The sequence below is a fragment of the Bombina bombina genome, unplaced genomic scaffold (genome assembly GCF_027579735.1).
Source record: "Bombina bombina isolate aBomBom1 unplaced genomic scaffold, aBomBom1.pri scaffold_533, whole genome shotgun sequence".
Lineage (NCBI taxonomy): Eukaryota > Metazoa > Chordata > Amphibia > Anura > Bombinatoridae > Bombina > Bombina bombina.
The window spans coordinates 122,997-142,756 of NW_026511646.1; the positions used below are offsets into that span (position 1 = coordinate 122,997).

The following is a 19,760-nucleotide window of genomic DNA, read 5'->3' on the forward strand; positions in this document are numbered from 1 at the left end:
GATATCAGTGGTGGCACAGAGCAATTAATCACAGTATATCGCTGTGAGCCTCACACACAGGCTGACAGGCAGGCAAATGCAATTAAAAAAAAAAAAAAGACTGAAGTTCTAGCCCTAAAAAGGGCTTTTTGGGGTGCTGTCCTTACAGCAGAGATTAGATGAGTCCTTCAGGACTGTAGTAGACACTGAATACACTAGCCTAGCTATCTATTTCCCTATTAAATCACCAGCAGCAGCACTAAACCTCTTCTCACTAAGAATGCAGGATCGTAATGAATCTAAAATGGCTGCTGCCCAGGAGCTGGGAGGGTCTGGGAGGGAGTGTCTGCTGCTGATTGGCTCAAATGTGTCTGCAGACTGTGAGATACAGGTTCAAAGTTTCCTCAATGATGACGAATAGGGGGTGGATCGAACATCGCATATGTTCGCCCGCCGCGACGAACGCGAACAAGCTAAGATCGTCGGGAACTGTTCTCCGGCGAACAGTTCACGACATCACTATTGACTGTCCCTTTAACATTAATAAAGTTGCAAATAAAGGAATATTTAGTATCTTTTAAACACATGATCAGTACCACAGGATTAAGTTTAAATGACAAATTAAAAGCACAATTTGAGGCTTTAGAATTAACCTAAGTGATTGTTGTGAACAGGAATATGACTATAGTGCAAACATGGTTGGTCGGCACCAAGGTGTCCAGACTAGAATTTTGTCAGAGAAACCAAGAGTATTATTGGTTCCATGTTCAGCACACAGCTTAAAATTGGTGCTTGGAGGCATGGCTTCATCAGTGCCTATGGCAATGGCATTTTGTGGCATAATTCAGTGTGTTTATTCAATATTTGCAGCATCTGCTGAAAGATGGAAGATCCTTACCAACCATATTACTGGACTTACACTGAAACCACTATCAGAAATTAGATAAGAAAGTCAACCAGAGTCTGCAAAACCTTTTCATTTTGAGTTTGATTAAATTTGTGACACCTTGGAAGAAATTAGAGAACATACAAGAGACCCTAAAATTAGAAGTGAGGCTCAGTTATTAACTAAAAATGAATTCAGTTTTGAATTTATTTTAGTCACTGTTGTGTGGTATGAATTACTGTCTGCAATAAGCAAAGTATGTAAAAGCTTTTAAAGTATAGAAACAGATTTAAGCACAGCAGTAATGCTTCTTAAAAGGTCTGAAATAATTTTTGTTAAATTCCAGAGAAAACTGGTTTACCTCCTGTAAGGAAGATGCAATTAAGGTTTATGAAGAAAATGAAATACCAGCTGAATTCAAACAGATTATTAATAGTTAAAGGAAACGTCTGTTTATGAAACAGAAGTCTGTCACTACAAATCCTGAGGAATTTTTTTTATTTGGGCTACTTTCTGTGTGTCATAGATCAACAAATCTCATCAATTAAAGGATGATTTAAAGGGACAGTCTAGACCCATGACATAATTTTAATTACTTATTGTTACATGCAAGAGAAGCATCCTGCAACTGGTCCCACAACTATAAGCTTGTAAGAAGTACATAAAACATTTAAATATACATTGTTTGGTTGGAGTCGAAAATGGCCGCCAAGCTCTGCCCACTTATTGCATGTATATTTTGGTATGTTAGGTTTCTTCAGTCACAACCAACTCTTAAATAAGTTTTCCGACTTCCACACACTGATTTGTGCAAGCTAACTGAAAAATATTAAATGTGCACTGCTAAACTGTCATACAAGAAAACAGAAAACTGGACAAGAAGACTGCTGTGGGCGGGCCTTGGCAGCCATTTTGCCTGCTAACAAACAATGATTATTTAAAAGTTTAATGTACTTCTTACAAGATGTAGAATCTGTTGCAAGATACTTGCCTTGTATATAACAATAAGTAATAAAGGATAAGTATTGGTTGTAGACTGAACCTTTAAGCAATTATCTGAGCACAATAATACATTTTTTTTTTTTTTTTATATATAACATTCAGGCACTAAAATAAATGTCTGATGATAATTTGAAAAAACACTGCATGGATTTGGATCTTCTGCAAGTTGAAGACATTAATGGAATGGGCCTGTACCATAAATTAAAAATCTTCTCACACATAGTTGATAGAGAGCCATCTTACAGTACATCAATTCAGTGATTGCAGTTGGTGCACAGGACATGCGACTCATATCCAAATTTGACCATTGCGCTAAGGATAATGTTCACAATGCCTGTTTACAACTGCTACAGCAGAAAGTTTTATAAAATTAAAAATTATTTTAAAAAAACGACATGAGGACAACCATGGAACAGGAAAGTCTTTCAAACTTGGCCTTGTCGATTGAAAGTGAACCTCGACTTTGATGATTTGGTTAACTCTTTTGTTGAATTGGGAGGGAATAAAAGTTAAAATTTTTAGACTATTTATTATGCTTAGAAATAAGGCATGTCCTACCAAACTCCCATTGAAAGTCTTGTAAGCCCTTATATATTGATGTTGAAAAACATTTAGAGATGGTAACAGAAATAGATGAACACTATTTATTGATTATTTTCACTAGTGAGCAACACTTATTTTGTTTACTTTTCTAAAGTATTTAAGTGTGTTCAGTCTGGAGCTGATGAATACAAATGTTTTCCCCATATTCCTTTTTTTTGGTTATTTGTATAATACTTATATATTTTACAATTACCAGAGCAATTTTTTCTGGTTTCTATAGTTCAGTCAGTAGCACTTACTGTGTAAAAGAAAAACAGCAGTTGTGTTTGTTTACAAATGTTAGAATAATTTAAGGCAAGAAGAGTTAATTTTGTTTGAACTATTTATTATGCTTAGAAATAAGGCATCTCCCACCCAGGTGTGGTTCCCTCAACACCTCTCCATTTAAGTCTTGTGAGCCCTTATACTGCTTTAAAAAATAAACAAACAAACAAAAAAAACATTTGATGGTAGTAACAGAAATAGATGAATAGTATGTATTTATCTATTATTTCTACTAGTAAGTAACACTGATTTTGTTTTGTTTTCTAAAGTATGTTATTGTGTTCATTCTGGAGCAAATGAATACAAGTGTTTAATTATTTTTATTTTTTGGTGATTTTTATAACATATTTTTTAGTTTACAAGCACCAGTGTACTATTTCTGGTTTATATAGTGAAGTAGTAAGTAGCACTCACTGTGTGAAAGATAGATAGTTATGTTTGTTTATGTTTGTTTATAAATGTTATAATCATAAAAACATAATTTATGTAAGAACTTACCTGATAAATTCATTTCTTTCATATTAGCAAGAGTCCATGAGCTAGTGACGTATGGGATATACATTCCTACCAGGAGGGGCAAAGTTTCCCAAACCTCAAAATGCCTATAAATACACTCCTCACCACACCCACAAATCAGTTTAACGAATAGCCAAGAAGTGGGGTGATAAGAAAAAAGTGCGAAAGCATAAAAAATAAGGAATTGGAATAATTGTGCTTTATACAAAAAAATCATAACCACCACAAAAAAGGGTGGGCCTCATGGACTCTTGCTAATATGAAAGAAATGAATTTATCAGGTAAGTTATTACATAAATTATGTTTTCTTTCATGTAATTAGCAAGAGTCCATGAGCTAGTGACGTATGGGATAATGACTACCCAAGATGTGGATCTTTCCACGCAAGAGTCACTAGAGAGGGAGGGATAAAATAAAGACAGCCAATTCCTGCTGAAAATAATCCACACCCAAAATAAAGTTTAAATGAAAACATAAGCAGAAGATTCAAACTGAAACAGCTGCCTGAAGTACTTTTCTACCAAAAACTGCTTCAGAAGAAGAAAAACACATCAAAATGGTAGAATTTAGTAAAAGTATGCAAAGAAGACCAAGTTGCTGCTTTGCAAATCTGATCAACCGAAGCTTCATTCCTAAACGCCCAGGAAGTAGAAACTGACCTAGTAGAATGAGCTGTCCTCTGAGGCGGAGTTTTACCCGACTCAACATAGGCATGATGAATTAAAGATTTTAACCAAGATGCCAAAGAAATGGCAGAAGCTTTCTGGCCTTTTCTAGAACCGGAAAAGATGACAAATAGACTAGAAGTCTTTCGGAAAGTCTTAGTAGCTTCAACATAATATTTCAAAGCTCTAACAACATCCAAAGAATGCAATGATTTCTCCTTAGAATTCTTAGGATTAGGGCATAATGAAGGAACTATAATTCCTCTACTAATGTTGTTGGAATTCACAACCTTAGGTAAAAATTTAAAAGAAGTTCGCAACACCGCCTTATCCTGATGAAAAATCAGAAAAGGAGACTCACAAGAAAGAGCAGACAACACAGAGACTCTTCTGGCAGAAGAGATGGCCAAAAGGAACAAAACTTTCCAAGAAAGTAATTTAATGTCCAATGAATGCATAGGTTCAAACGGAGGAGCTTGAAGAGCCCCCAGAACCAAATTCAAACTCCAAGGAGGAGAAATTGACTTAATGACAGGTTTTATACGAACCAAGGCTTGTACAAAACAATGAATATCAGGAAGATTAGCAATCTTTCTGTGAAAAAGAACAGAAAGAGCAGAGATTTGACCTTCAAGGAACTTGCGGACAAACCTTTATCTAAACCATCCTGAAGAAACTGTAAAATTCTCGGAATTCTAAAAGAATGCCAGGAAAAAAGATGAGAAAGACACCAAGAAATATAAGTCTTCCAGACTCTATAATATATCTCTCTAGATACAGATTTACGAGCCTGTAACATAGGATTAATCACAGAGTCAGAGAAACCTCTTTGACCAAGAATCAAGCGTTCAATCTCCATACCTTTAAATTTAAGGATTTGAAATCCTGATGGAAAAAAGGACCTTGCGACAGAAGGTCTGGCCTTAATGGAAGAGTTCACGGTTAGCAAGAGTCCATCCGGACAAGACCTGCATACCAAAACCTGTGAGGGCATGCTGGAGCTACCAGCAGAACAAACGAGCATTCCTTCAGAATCTTGGAGATTACTCTTGGAAGAAGAACTAGAGGCGGAAAGATATAGGCAGGATGATACTTCCAAGGAAGTGATAATGCAACCACTGCCTCCGCCTGAGGATCCCGGGATCTGGACCGATACCTGGGAAGTTTCTTGTTTAGATGAGAAGCCATCAGATCTATTTCTGGAAGTTCCCACATTTGAACAATCTGAAGAAATACCTCTGGGTGAAGAGACCATTCGCCCGGATGCAACGTTTGGCGACTGAGATAATCCGCTTCCCAATTGTCTATTCCTGGAATATGAACCGCAGAGATTAGACAGGAGCTGGATTCCGCCCAAACCAGAGTTCGAGATACTTCTTTCATAGCCAGAGGACTGTGAGTCCCTCCTTGATGATTGATGTATGCCAGAGTTGTGACATTGTCTGTCTGAAAACAAATGAACGATTCTCTCTTCAGAAGAGGCCAAGACTGAAGAGCTCTGAAAATTGCACGGAGTTCCAAAATATTGATCGGTAATCTCACCTCCTGAGATTCCCAAACCCCTTGTGTTGTCAGAGACCCCCACACAGCTCCCCAACCTGTAGGACTTGCATCTGTTGAAACTACAGTCCAGGTCGGAAGAACAAAAGAAGCCCCCTGAACTAAACGATGGTGATCTGTCCACCACGTCAGAGAGTGTCGTACAATCGGTTTTAAAGATATTAATTGAGATATATTTGTGTAATCCCTGCACCACAGGTTCAGCATACAGAGCTGAAGAGGCCGCATGTGAAAACGAGCAAAGGGAATCGCGTCCGATGCCGCAGTCATAAGACCCATAGAATTTCCATGCATAAGGCTACCGAAGGGAAAGATTGTGACTGAAGGTTTCGACAAGCTGATATCAACTTTAGATGTCTCATGTCTATCAAAGATAGAGTCATGGATACTGAATCTATCTGAAAACCTAAAAAGGTTACCTAAGTCTGAGGAATCAATGAACTTTTTGGTAAATTGATCCTCCAACCATGATGTTGAAGAAACAACACAAGTCGATTAGAATGAGATTCTGCTAAATATGAAGACTGAGCAAGTACCAAGATATCGTCCAAATAAGGAATACCACAATACCCTGTTCTCTGATTACAGACAGAAGGGCACCGAGAACCTTCGTAAAAAAATTCTTGGAGCTGTAGCTAGGCCAAACGGCAGAGCCACAAACTGGTAATGCTTGTCTAGGAAAGAGAATCTCAGAAACTGATAGTGATCTGGATGAATCGGAATATGCAGATATGCATCCTGTAAATCTATAGTAGACATATAATGCCCTTGTTGAACAAAAGGCAGGATAGTCCTTACAGTTACCATTTTGAATGTTGGTATCCTTACATAACGATTCAATATTTTTAGATCCAGAACTGGTCTGAAGGAATTTTCCTTCTTTGGTACAATGAAGAGATTTGAATAAAACCCCAGTCCCTGTTCCAGAACTGGAACTGGCAAAATTACTCCAGTCAACTCTAGATCTGAAACATATTTCAGAAATGCTGAGCCTTCGCTGGGTTTACTGGAACACGGGAAAGAAAAAATCTCTTTGCAGGAGGCCTTATCTTGAAGCCAATTCTGTACCCTTCTGAAACAATGTTCTGAATCCAAAGATTGTGAACGGAATTGATCCAAATTTCTTAGAAAAAACGTAATCTGCCCCCTACCAGCTGAGCTGGAATGAGGGCCGCACCTTCATGTGGACTTAGGAGCTGGCTTTGATTTTCTAAAAGGCTTGGATTTATTCCAGACTGGAGATGGTTTCCAAACTGATACCGCTCCTGAGGATGAAGGATCAGGTTTTTGTTCCTTGTTGTGACAAAAGGAACGAAAACGATCATTACCCTGGAAAGAAAGGGAAAGCAGAGTAGACTTAGAAGACATAACAGCATTCCAAGTCTTAAGCCATAAAGCTCCTCTAGCTAAAATAGCTAGAGACATATACCTGACATCAACTCTAATGATATCAAAGATGGCATTTACAAATAAAATTATTAGCATGTTGAAGAATAAAAATGCTATGAGAATTATGATCTGTTACTTGTTGCGCTAAAGCTTCTAACCAAAAGATGAAGCTGCAGCAACATTCGCTAAAGATATAGCAGGTCTAAGAAGATTACCTGAACACAAGTAAGCTTTTCTTAGAAAGGATGCAATTTTCCTATCTAAAGGAACCTTAGGAAGTACCATCTGCCGTAGGAATAGTATGCTTAACAAGAGTAGAGACAGCCCCATCAACTTTAGGGATTTTGTCCCAAAACTCTAATCTGTCAGATGGCACAGGATATAATTGCTTAAAACGTTTAGAAGGAGTAAATTAATTACCCAAATTATTCCATTCACTGGAAATTACTTCAGAAATAGCACTAGGGACAGGAAAAACTTCTGGAATAACTACAGGAGATTTAAAAACCTTATCTAAACGTTTAGATTTAGTATCAAGAGGACCAGAATCCTCAATTTCTAATGCAATTAGGACTTCTTTAAGTAAAGAACGAATAAATTTCATTTTAAATAAATATGAAGATTTATCAGCATCAACCTCTGAGACAGAATCCTCTGAACCAGAAGAACCATTATCAGAATCAGAATGACGATGTTCATTTAAAAATTCATCCGAAAAATTAGAAGTTTTAAAAGACTTTTTACATTTACTAGAAGGAGGAATAACAGACATAGCCTTCTTAATGGATTTAAAAACAAAATCTCTTATGTTATCAGGAACACTCTGAGTATTAGATGTTGACAGAACAGCAACAGGTAATGTAACAGTACTTAAAGGAAATATTATCTGCATAAACAGTTTGTCATGACAAAACAGCACAAACAACAGCTGGAGGAACAGATACCATAAGTTTACACTTAGCTTTGGTAGCTCCAGCCCCAGGCAGGGATATTCCAGAAGTATCTTCTGACTCAGCTTCAACGTGGGACATCTTGCAATATGTAATAGAAAAAACAACATATAAAGCAAAATTGATCAAATTCCTTAAATGACAGTTTCAGGAATGGGAAAAAATGCCAAAGAACAAGCTTCTAGCAACCAGAAGCAAAAAATCAAAGAGACTTAAATAATGTGGAGACAAAAGTGACGCCCATATTTTTTCGCGCCAAAAAAGACACCCACATTATTTGGCGCCTAAATGCTTTTGGCGCCAAAAATGACGCCACATCCGGAACGCCGACACTTTTGGCGCAAAAGAACGTCAAAAATGACGCAACTTCCGGCGACACGTATGACGCCGGAAACAGAAAATAATTTTTGCGCCAAAAAAGTCTGCGCCAAGAATGACGCAATAAAATGAAGCATTTTCAGCCCCCGCGAGCCTAACAGCCCACAGGGAAAGTCACATTTTTAAGGTAAGAAAAAAATGAATTATTCATATGCATTATCCCAAATATGAAACTGACTGTCTGAAATAAGGAATGTTGAACATCCTGAGTCAAGGCAAATAAATGTTTGAATACATATATTTAGAACTTTATATAAAAAGTGCCCAACCATAGCTTAGAGTGTCACAGAAAATAAGACTTACTTACCCCAGGACACTCATCTACATGTAGTAGAAAGCCAAACCAGTACTGAAACGAGAATCAGTAGAGGAAATGGTATATATAAGAGTATATCGTCGATCTGAAAAGGGAGGTAAGAGATGAATCTCTACGACCGATAACAGAGAACCTATGAAATAGACCCCGTAGAAGGAGATCACTGCATTCAAATAGGCAATACTCTCCTCACATCCCTCTGACATTCACTGCACGCTGAGAGGAAAACCGGGCTCCAACCTGCTGCGGAGCGCATATCAACGTAGAATCTAGCACAAACTTACTTCACCACCTCCATAGGAGGCAAAGTTTGTAAAACTGATTTGTGGGTGTGGTGAGGGGTGTATTTATAGGCATTTTGAGGTTTGGGAAACTTTGCCCCTCCTGGTAGGAATGTATATCCCATACGTCACTAGCTCATGGACTCTTGCTAATTACATGAAAGAAATATGAAAATAGAAGCCTTGGAGTAAACCAACATTTACTGTTGAAACTATTATTACAAAATATTTTTTATATGTTTATTTTATTTGCATGACATTTGTGCCTACTTTAGGACCAAACTTGCACCTGCGTTTTCAACTTTGGGTTGGGACTGGGGTGGGTCATACAGTGGGTAGGACAACAGAGGTGGGGCTAACATGGGTGGGGAGTAAGGGAGCTGGGCTGGGGGCCCCATAAATTTGTCTTGCCCAGGGCCCTACAAATACTAAGGGTGGCCCTTATCTATAGTCAGGCTTATCTAACTTGATGTCAAAACTTCAAGGTTATAATTAGTTGATTTACCATTAAGTGAATGCTACAAAATCAGAAAGTCAGATTTGCCCATGCTCAGACCAGGCAGAATGCAACTATGAGGGCAGTGGTTACACTGAGAATTTCTAAGTGCTAATTTTAAAAGAAAACAAGTTTGCTGGTTTTTATTTTACACAAGCTTTCTGTTTATGTGTACTTTGATTTCACATTTTTACCTCTGTGATTATCTTGTATCTAAGCCTCTGCGGACTGCCCCTTATCTAAGTGCTACAAACTTTGATTTTAGCCTATTAGTGCTCCTTCATAAATAACTCCACAGGATTTTGAGCACAGTGCTATCTTTATGGCACACCTGAACTAGCATTGTCTGTGAAAAGAGATAAAAGATGACCTACAGAGGCTTAGAAACCATTAAAAATTTAGAGGTTTAAAGGTTATAAAGTATATTATATAACAATGTTGGTTGTGCAAAGTTGGGACATGGGTAGTTAAGGTGTTATCTATCTAATTGAACAATAATACAAAAGTCAAGTAGACTGTCCTTTTAAGGCAACATTACATTTTCATCATAAGGTGTGTGCTCCTCCTTTCACACTTTCATAAATATAGGACAGCTCATGTCATGATTCATAAATCTATGGCGAAGTGCTAAGCATAAGCATGGAGTGTGTTAATATAAAAGCCCTGTCGACAAATTTCTACTAAATGTCAGAAATAAAAAAAGTTAACTTTTTGCCCATTCCTCAAATATCTGAATAATAGTAATAATAACAACAACAATTGTTATTCCTCTCAGCTAGTAATTTCAACCAAACCTTAATTTACTATACTTTTTGTACAATACAATGACATTGGGTTTTTAACCCTTTTACCTGTAAAACATTTCAAATTTGTAATTTACATTATCTGTCAGACACATAGTGCAGTGCATCCTAACCCTAAACTATTGTTTATTTTTTTTACAGTGAAATCGGTTTCCATGTCATACCTGATTTAGACTTTAGCATTATTTGCACTGCATGGCCATCATTAATCACTTCACAGTCACGGCAGACAACATAGTTTGGAATTAGTCGTACTTCTAATAATGAAGGGTCATATAAGGCTTCTCTTGAATTTATGTTGATAGGAGACTGGTATTCTCCATTTGCTTCTGGATAAAGCAAACCCCACTCAACACCTAAATGGAAATAAAATATGTTTAGTAACTATGTCAACTGTTCAACCCATCTTAATAGACCAGGGATATAGCAGTAGGAAGCAGAGAAAAAATGTCCTGTAGCATATCAGTCTAACCACGCCCAATCACAGTCCAACACCGAAATACCAGGCAATTTTTATGTGAACAAGAGAAAACAACAAACCCCAGACGTATGTTTCGGACAGGTTCAGACTGATAAGCTACAGGATATTTTTTCTCTGTGAAAGGCATAGTGTGCTAAAAGAGACTGCACTCTGAGTGGCACTAGCCCTGTGAACAAGCACGGAAGTATTTCTAGCTTTTGTTCTATCTCAGTTGAGTGTGTCTCTCTATTTTCTTGTTTGTAGACTCACATGTTTAAAATAAATGGTAATTCATTTTTTAGACTATATCCTTTTACTGATTAAAACAGTTGATTTCTATATCAATATTAAATTTTACTACTTGTCATAGTAGACTAGACCTAATGAAGTCAATAGCTTTACAATGATGTGTACCAAATAAGGATGATAAGGATCTACTAGGGGTCTCAGATGAGTGTGTCTCTCTATTTTTATGTTTGTATTCAAACATGTGAGACTCCTAGAAACATGCATTCTGTCGAATAATAGAAATAAGCACAGGCAATGCTGGTCTGAGACCAAAAATAAGCCAAGGCATTTTAAGGCAGAGCAGCCCACTCTCCCCCATTCGTTATTTAACCATAAACCATTAGTAATAGTATAATGTACTAATTAGATTTACAAAAGAAATTAACGTTTGTAACACCCTTCTATCACTTTATTTTATAAATTGGTTGTCATTAAAGGGACACTGAACCAAAAAATTTTCTTTCGTGATTCAGATAGAGCATGAAATTTTAAGCAAATTTCTAATTGACTGCTATTATCAATGTTTCTTCGTTCTTTTGCTATCTTTATATAAAAAAGAAGGCATCTAAGCTTTTTTCTTGGTTCAGACTCTGGACAGCAGTTTTTCATTGGTGGATGAATTTATCCACCAATCAGCAAGGACAACCTAGGTTGTTCAACAAAAATGGGCCAGCATCTAAACTTACATTCTTGCATTTCAAATAAAGATTCCAAGAGAATGAAGAAAAATTGATAATTATTATTATCGGTTATTTGTAGAGCGCCAACAGATTCCGCAGCAGCGATAATAGGAGTAAATTAGAAGGTTGCTTAAAATTTCATGCTCTATATGAATCACAAAAGAAAAAAAATTGGGTTCAGTGTCCCTTTAAATAGTAACATTTAAATAAAGTAGTCACATTTAAATAAAGAATAACCTCGTATTGCTCATCAGCCTATGTAGTGACAGTTACTTAAATTAGGTACCTAAGTGGGACAAGACTCACCCTGACGTGGCTCACAGACACAGAAAGGTAGTAAAAAGCAGGGCAGGACACGACTGGCCATGCATGATATGCAAATAATAATGCTGGAGATTGGGTGGAGTTAAGGCAACAGGCCCCAGCCTGCAACTAGCTGCGGCCCACCGGACAAATGCCCTGTATGCCTTATGCTCAGTCCAGGCCTGGGCACAGGTCGAAATGCGTGCACGTGCATGTAGAGATTTTAGTGGCCTCTTACACAAACAAAGGGACTGCAGGAAAGTATCTATTAAATAATTTCCCCTCCATATGGCTACTTGGAGGTACTGGCCTTTGCAAGTGAATGGGTCTGATATCCACTGAAAGGACAATGGATTCCTCAAGTCATGCCCTCTAAGGTAATGCCATTGTTTATGTTGCAATGTTAACTTGGTTTCTTCAGCTAATCAAGCAAGGGAGACTGTACCTCTGCAATCCAGTGATCTCCTGTTCTACATAAAAACTGCAAGGAAGTAAGTCTGATGGAGTCTTCACTCACTGAACTGAAACAAACTTTTTTTTTCCCACAAATTTGTCCTAATTGAGCTAATCTTAAGCTTGTGGCTAACTGAACAAATACATTTTTCACAGGAGATTTATTTTAGCATTAGGACCAATCTAAACGAATATTTAAAATTAAATTTTTTAGATAGGTAGTGCGATGAGAGTGGGAAGTGACGTCACCAGATGGGGGCATGGTTTAGGGTGTTGATTGTCTATGTCGCAGTTACTAAGTTAGATGTGTTGTACAAGCTGTATACTTCTATGCTCTGCAATAAAATAGCGTTGTACCTTCTATGCTGTTTCCTGCATCTTATGACATGGTGTCAAAAGTACTTGTCTGCGCTTCTGTTTCCTGATTAATGACGATGTCGAAGTTTACCCCACCTGAGCCTTTTGATTTCTCTTAGCCTGCAGCTTGGCCCACATGGTGTCAGCGGTTTCAACGCTTCAGGATTGCTTCCAAGCTGGACAAGGAGAGTGGTGAAGTACAAGTTAATTCTTTTTTATACTCTATGGGGAAAGATGTGGAGCCGGTTTTCAATGTCTTTACTTTCCAAGAAGGGGAAGAATTTGACTTTGAAATAGTTATGATCAAACTCAGTGCTCACTTTGTGCCCAAAAAGAAATGTGATTCATGAGAGGGCCTGTTTTCACAAATGTGCTCAGCATGTGGGAGAATCTGTGTAGTCATTTGTGTGCGGCCTGTATGAACTAGCTGAATTCTGTGAGTTTGGTGTTGCTAAAGAGTTGCAAATCAGAGACAGAACAGTGATAGGAATTGTAGATGCTGAAGTCTCACTGAAGCTACAGTTGGATGCTAATTTAACATTGAATGGGGCTATTAGGATGGCCCGCCAGAATGAACTGGTGAAAAAGAAAAGTGTTGATCTGAGGTCCGAGAGTATTGTGGATGAAGTGCAGCAGTTCAGGAAAGCTGCTAGTGAAAGGCACAGTGTGAGCGGTAGACCAAGGGCAACAGATAGGCCCAGAAGCAGATGGGCGCAGCATGCTCGCTGCACGCGGTGTGACCGTACCCATGATCAGAGTGTTGTATGCCCTGCTAAAGACAAAAGATGTAGAAAATGTAATCGAATGGGCCATTTTGAAGTGGCATGCAAAACTGAATACATTAAGGAGATGCAGGTGGATAGTGACCATGAGGGTCAAGAAGTGTCCTTGGTAGGGTCTGTTGTTGAACGGTCTGGTTCAGATGAAGATTGGCGGGTTACTCTTACTGTAATGGGAGCCAAAGTTGCCTTTAAGATTGACACAGAAGCAGACATCACTGTTATGTTCCTTGCAGCATTCATAAAACTGCCTCGACAGCCTCAGCTGGTGAAAGTTACAACAAAAGTTCATAGTCCTGGTGGCCGCATCGATTGTGCTGGGAAATTTCTTGCCAGCTGCGAGTATAAGCAGAGGAAATTAACCATGTGGGTACATGTGATTAGAGGTCAGTGTGTTAACAAGCTTATTGAGAAAAGCAGCCTGCGGTTTGGGCCTGGTCGCCAAAGTGAATGAGATTTCAGAAGACATGTTTGGTGAATTGGGCCTAATGAATTGTAACCCAGTCCGAATATCACTTAAAGGTGACACAGTCCCATACACCATTACCACTCCTCGTAGAATTCCACAAGGGCATGACAGTCGTCATGGACGACATTTTGGTATATGGGTCTACATTGGAAGAACATGATCAGTGATTGAGCTGTGTGCTGCAGACCATTAGAGAGTCTGGGCTGAAATTAAATAATGAGAAATGCCATTTTAGGTAGGCTGAGTTATGTTACTTTGGGCATATTATCAATGGGGATGGCATCAAGCCGGACCCTGATAAAATCCTTGCTATTGAACAGATGAAAAGTCCTTCTGATGTACATGAGCTGAGACAAATATCAGGCCTTGTGAAATATTTGGGCAGGTTCCTTCCAGATTTATCCACAATACTACACCCTATCACAGAAATGTTAAAGAAAGATGTTGCCTGGGTCTGGGGACCTTCACAGGAAGAATATTTTGTGCAGGTCAAGTCCCTGCTGGGGTCTGCCCCAGTGTTGGTGTTCTACGACCCTTCTAAAAAGACTGTGGTTAGTGCTGATGTGAGCAGTTATGGGTTAGGGGCAGCCCTCCTGCAGTTGAATGAGAACAAACTACAGCCCATTGCTTACTGTTCCCGTACACTGACGGCTGTTGAGTCAAAATATGCCCAAATTTAGAAAGAGTGCCTGGCTGCAGTTTGGGCCTGTGAGCGCTTCCAGCGTTACCTAGTGGGTTTAGAGAAGTTTAGTCTGGAGACTGACCATAAACCGCAGCGGCTAGTCTCTCTAATCAACTCCTATGATATTGACAAAACACCCCTAAGATGCCAGAGACTTCTGATGAGGCTGCTCAGGTTCAACGTTCAGGCAGTGCATGTGCCGGGGAAAGAACTGGTAGTGGCAGATACACTCCCGCTGGCTGCTGCTGAAGAATCTTCAATGGAATCAGATGTGAAAGTGTATGTAGATTCAGTTCCGGCATCCAAATCCATTTCGTCAGGGAAGCTAGAGCAAATAAGAAAGGAGACATATTTAGATACTGACCTTCAAGAAGTTATTAAGTACATAAAAGAAGGTTGGCCCGAGAGCCGGGCAGCCTGGATGTCTTTAAGTTCTTACCAGTCAGAAAGGTCGCAGCTCACAGAGCTGGATGGGTTGGTGCTGTTCCAGGACCGCATTGTCATTCCTGTTAGCATGCGGCAGGAGATGTTAAGCAGGATTCCTGATGGCCACTTGGCATTACAAAGTGCAGAGAAAGGGCAGCTATGGCAGTATGGGGGAACGGGGATCAGTCCCGGACTTTTGCCAGGAACGCCGGCCTACTCAGAGAAGGGAGACCTTGAATTCTACTCTGCTGCCTGCAGGCCCGTGGCAGAAAATAGCTGCTGATTTGTGCGAACTGCACAGGAAAAAGTACCTAGTCGTGATTGACTACTATTCCAGGTATTTGGAGATTGCACCCTTGAATGAGATCACAAGTCAAGCTGTTATCACTCCTCTAAAGAGCTTGTTCGCCAGGTGGGGCATACCAATGGAGTTAGTGAGTGATAACGGAATGCAGTTTGCTTCCACGGAGTTCAGTTCTTTCAGCAGTGAATATGATTTTGTCCATTCTACGTTGAGTCCACATTACCCGCAGGCCAATAGAATGGTTGAAAGGGCAGTTCAAACAACAAAGTTCATTTTGAAGCAATCTGAGTCGTTCCTAACCCTTTTGACCTATAGGGTGACTCCCATTCAAGCCACAGGTTTTAGCCAGGCACAGCTGATGCTAGGATGTCAGATTCGCACCACTTTATCCTCTGTGGGTGTCTTCCAGCCAACTAGCTCTGTTCCTCGGGACGAGGTCCTTAGGAGGGATGAAGAGGCTAAAAAGGGCTATTGATTCTTATATGACAGGAAACACTCTGTGAGGCCCTTGCTGGAGCTGAATGTGGGGCAAAGTGTCAGAGTTAAACTGGATGATGAGAAGAAATGGAAGACGCCTGATACGGTAATTGGATGCTCTCCAGAACCAAGGTCTTATGTAGTCCTTACTGATGGAGGGACAGTCACACGTCAAAATCGAAAACATCTTCAGCCAGTACCTGAGAGTTTGGGACTGGATGCCTCAGTACCACTGCCGGTGCCTTCCCCTCAGCAGGATCACAGCAGGGATACTTCTTTGCTTCAAGCAGACTCTCAATCACCTTCTTCTGTATCAGAGGACAGTTCATGTAAAATGACATCAAGTGGAAGGGTGGTGAAACTTCCAGCCCGATATCGGCATTAGCACTAGTTAGAGCAGTGACCGGAAGATTGGGCAGAATAATCCCATGGTCACTGTGGACTATGGTAGTCTACCCCGATGTTCAAGTCAGGATTTAACTTGTTATTTGTTTTATGCTAAACAAAACTATTTCTGTATGCTTCTCGTATATGTTGTTATTTGATGTATTCAAAAAAAAAGAAAACAAATGTATGCTTTGTTCTTTGAAAAGGGGGAAGATGTGATGAGAGTGGGAAGTGACGTCACCAGATGGGGGCTTGGTTTAGGGCGTTGACTGTCTATGTCACAGTTACCAAGTTAGATGTGTTGTACCTTCTATGCTGTGTCCTGCATCTCATGACAGGTAGTTCATGCTGAGAGTTTGACAATCTATTCTGAAACAGGACATAACTGCTATATATTTTTTTTAATTAGACCTCCTCAGTGAACTGTTTTATACACAAACACAAGAACATTTACATTCAGATACAGATATAACTAACTTTAAATGAGCACTTAATAAACCACTATACAACTAAGCTCCAACCAATGCTCAATTGGGTACAAGACAAGGAGCATGCCACATGACTAGAGAAAACACAGACAAGAAGCATGGACTTTGGGACCCAGAAGCAGAAATTAATTTAGGATTGGGATAGAAAATTATAAATGCTTTGTTTATTTTTTTTTATTTTAAAAAAAGCAGCAGCGTACCCCATCTCCGTCCCTCAACTGTATTCATATTCATTTTTATAAGAAGAACATAAAAATAACACTGGGCCCACAAACCTAAGGGCCTTTTCTTTAATTCATCCAGTAATGGTTTCTTACAAGGGCTCCAGGAGTGCCTGGGCTCCACCTGCATCATGTCTGGATCCTCTGTGTGACCCTACATTTAGCCACCAATCAGCAAGCACTACTTAGGTGCTGAACCAAAAATGGTCCGGCTCCTAAGCTTACATTCCTGCTTTTTACATAAAGATACCAAGAGAACAAAGTAAAATTGATAATAGGAGTAAATTAGAAAATTGCATGTTCTATCTGAATCCTGAAAAAAATGGGTTTCATATTCCTTTAATATAACGTTTTACCTCTGTGTTTACCTTGTATCTAAGCCTCTTCTGACAGCCCCCTGATCACATGGCTATTTATTTATTATCTATTGACTTGCATTTTAACAAATTAGTGTTGTGTCCTGCACAACTACATGGGAGAGAGCACATGGCACACATGAACTAGCAGTCTCCTGTTGTGAAAAACGAATAAAAAAACATGTAATAAGAGACTGTCTGCAGTGGCTTAGAAACAGGCAGAAATGTAGAGCTATAAATGTTATAAAATATATTAATATAACAATGTTGGTTGTGCAAAGCTGGGGAATGGGAATTAAAGGCGTTATCTATCTTCTTTAACAATAACAATTTTGGTGTAGTCTGAGAATTGTGAATTTTCCAGTTCTAAGAAGGGTACACAAGCCACATATATCTGTCTTTAATTGGCTTCAGCAGAGATAATTAAGAACTGCAAAGTATGTTTTTCTAACATAGTGACAGTGGTAGCTGTGTCTTCTCCAGAAGCAAGCCTGCACTGGCTCCTCCGAATAAGTTAAAGGGATACTGAACCCAAATTTTTTCTTTCAAGATTCAGCTAGAGCATGCAATTTTAAGCAACTTTCTCATTTACTCCTATTATCAATTTTCTTCATTCTCTTGCTATCTTTATTTGAAAAAGAAAGTGCAGAATGCTGGTCAGCACTTGTTTATTAGTGGATTAATTTATCCACCAATCAGCAAGAACAACCCAGGTTGTTCACCAACTCAGGTTGTTCGGCCAGCATCTAAACTTACATTCTTGCTTTTCAAATAAAGATACCAAGAGAATGAAGAACATTTGCTAATAGGAGTAAATTAGAAAGTTGCTTAAAATTGCCTGTGCTATCTAAATCACACACAAAAACCCACATTTGGGTTCAGTGTCCCTTTAAGTGGTGAGGGGAGTTTGCCTATTAAAAATAAAACTATTACAGCAAACAAGGTGTTAATGCATTCCAAAGATTAATACTCACCTAACATGCTAATTTTATTACATGATTTAAATAACCCTAAAAGAATATATTTGCAGTCTTTACAGATAGCACGCATAATTCATATATCCTTCATCTCTTTAACTTGTCCTGAAAATATTAAGCTGTTTAATTTCATGAAAACTATTGGATAAATCGTTGTAAATTTAGTCAAATCTGATATTGTGTGAAATGCACTTCATTTAACTGTGGGTATTTTGTAGATATCCAATTAGCTATATATTTTTTTTTATTGTTCTGGTTAAAGAAAACCTCAGTATTTTATTGCTGTAATATAACAGCTTGTTGCCTTGTAAATAGCAACTTATTGCATTAAATATGATATAAAATTGAAATTATGTTTACAATTATTGAAGTTAATTGATGAACAATCTAAAAATCTATTTTGTCTCTGAAGAATAAAATGCCAGAAATAAACAACAGACAAAGGCAAATCTCTGTTTAAACAAAACAATGTATGAATGTGCCAAACAGCTTTTATATACAGGAAGCTGTCAGAGCCAGTGTTAAGCCCTGGGCAAAGAAGCCCAGTGCTGTTTTTATTCCTGAAACCTGTGCACAGTGATATAGCTGACTGCATGTCCACAGACATATTTAGGTTTCATAAAATCGCTATCAACCCCCTAGTGCTGCTTATAATAGGATGAACAGAATATATAGGTTTGCAGAATATTAACTGTAAGGCAAATCTAAATGCAATTCCTAACTTACACCACTAGTTTATACTTAAAAAAAGGTACCATTACTGGAGAAGAAAGTTTACAAATTGCTGTAGAAGGGAACTGCTTTACTGTACAAGAAAGGCTACCTGAGATATAATGGCCATGCAGTAAAACACACCTTTTTTTGTAGCCTTGTAAGTAAGAATATGCATTAAATCACGTCTCAAATAAAGCACCCACTACCTCACTGTAGCAAGGTGTTACCATCTGCAACTGTCCTTAAAGGGACACTGAACCCAATTTTTTTCTTTCGTGATTCAGATAGAGAATTAAATTTTAAGCAACTTTTTAATTTACTCCTATTATCAAATTTTCTTTATTACAACTAACAAGTAATTGTAAATAGACTCACAAATAAGAATAGGTAACTTAAATCTGTGAGAAAAATTCCACCAACTGAGCCCTATCAGAGTCAGAGCTAGATTTGTATTAGTTAGAAAAAATGTTTTTCTTATCCATTCATACACTAAAGTTTATTAAGTCGATATATTTAACCACACATGCATTTAGCAAGAGCTAAAAATTAAAAACACTACACCTAAGTTGAGCTGTGGTTTTTAAATTAATCTGAAATCAGCATAAAAGGTATCTTGCAGCAAAATTATAAATATAGGCTAAGCCCTTACAATCCGAGGGCCTCTGAGGAAGCGTTTTTTGTGAAACGTACGTCAGGGGTCCTCTGGGATAAGCTTTGTCTTTCCCTTTTTTAACTTGCTCACCTTTGTTGGTCTGGTAAATTGCAGCTTTATAACAAACTTGGTAAAATTAAACTTAAACTAGCCCTCGGATTGTAAGGGCTTAGCCTATATTTATAATTTTGCTGCAAGA

General features: G+C 38.5%; 1 protein-coding gene across 1 annotated transcript in view; it reads right to left on the reverse strand.

The window, feature by feature from the left end:
* Window positions 1-19,760, reverse strand: part of LOC128643889 (carbonic anhydrase-related protein-like) — a 105,692-nt gene that overhangs the window by 52,346 nt on the left and 33,586 nt on the right. The window contains exon 2 of the mRNA XM_053696659.1: window positions 10,253-10,444. Coding sequence (XP_053552634.1) covers window positions 10,253-10,444 — 192 coding nt within the window. The remainder of the gene's footprint in view (window positions 1-10,252; window positions 10,445-19,760) is intronic.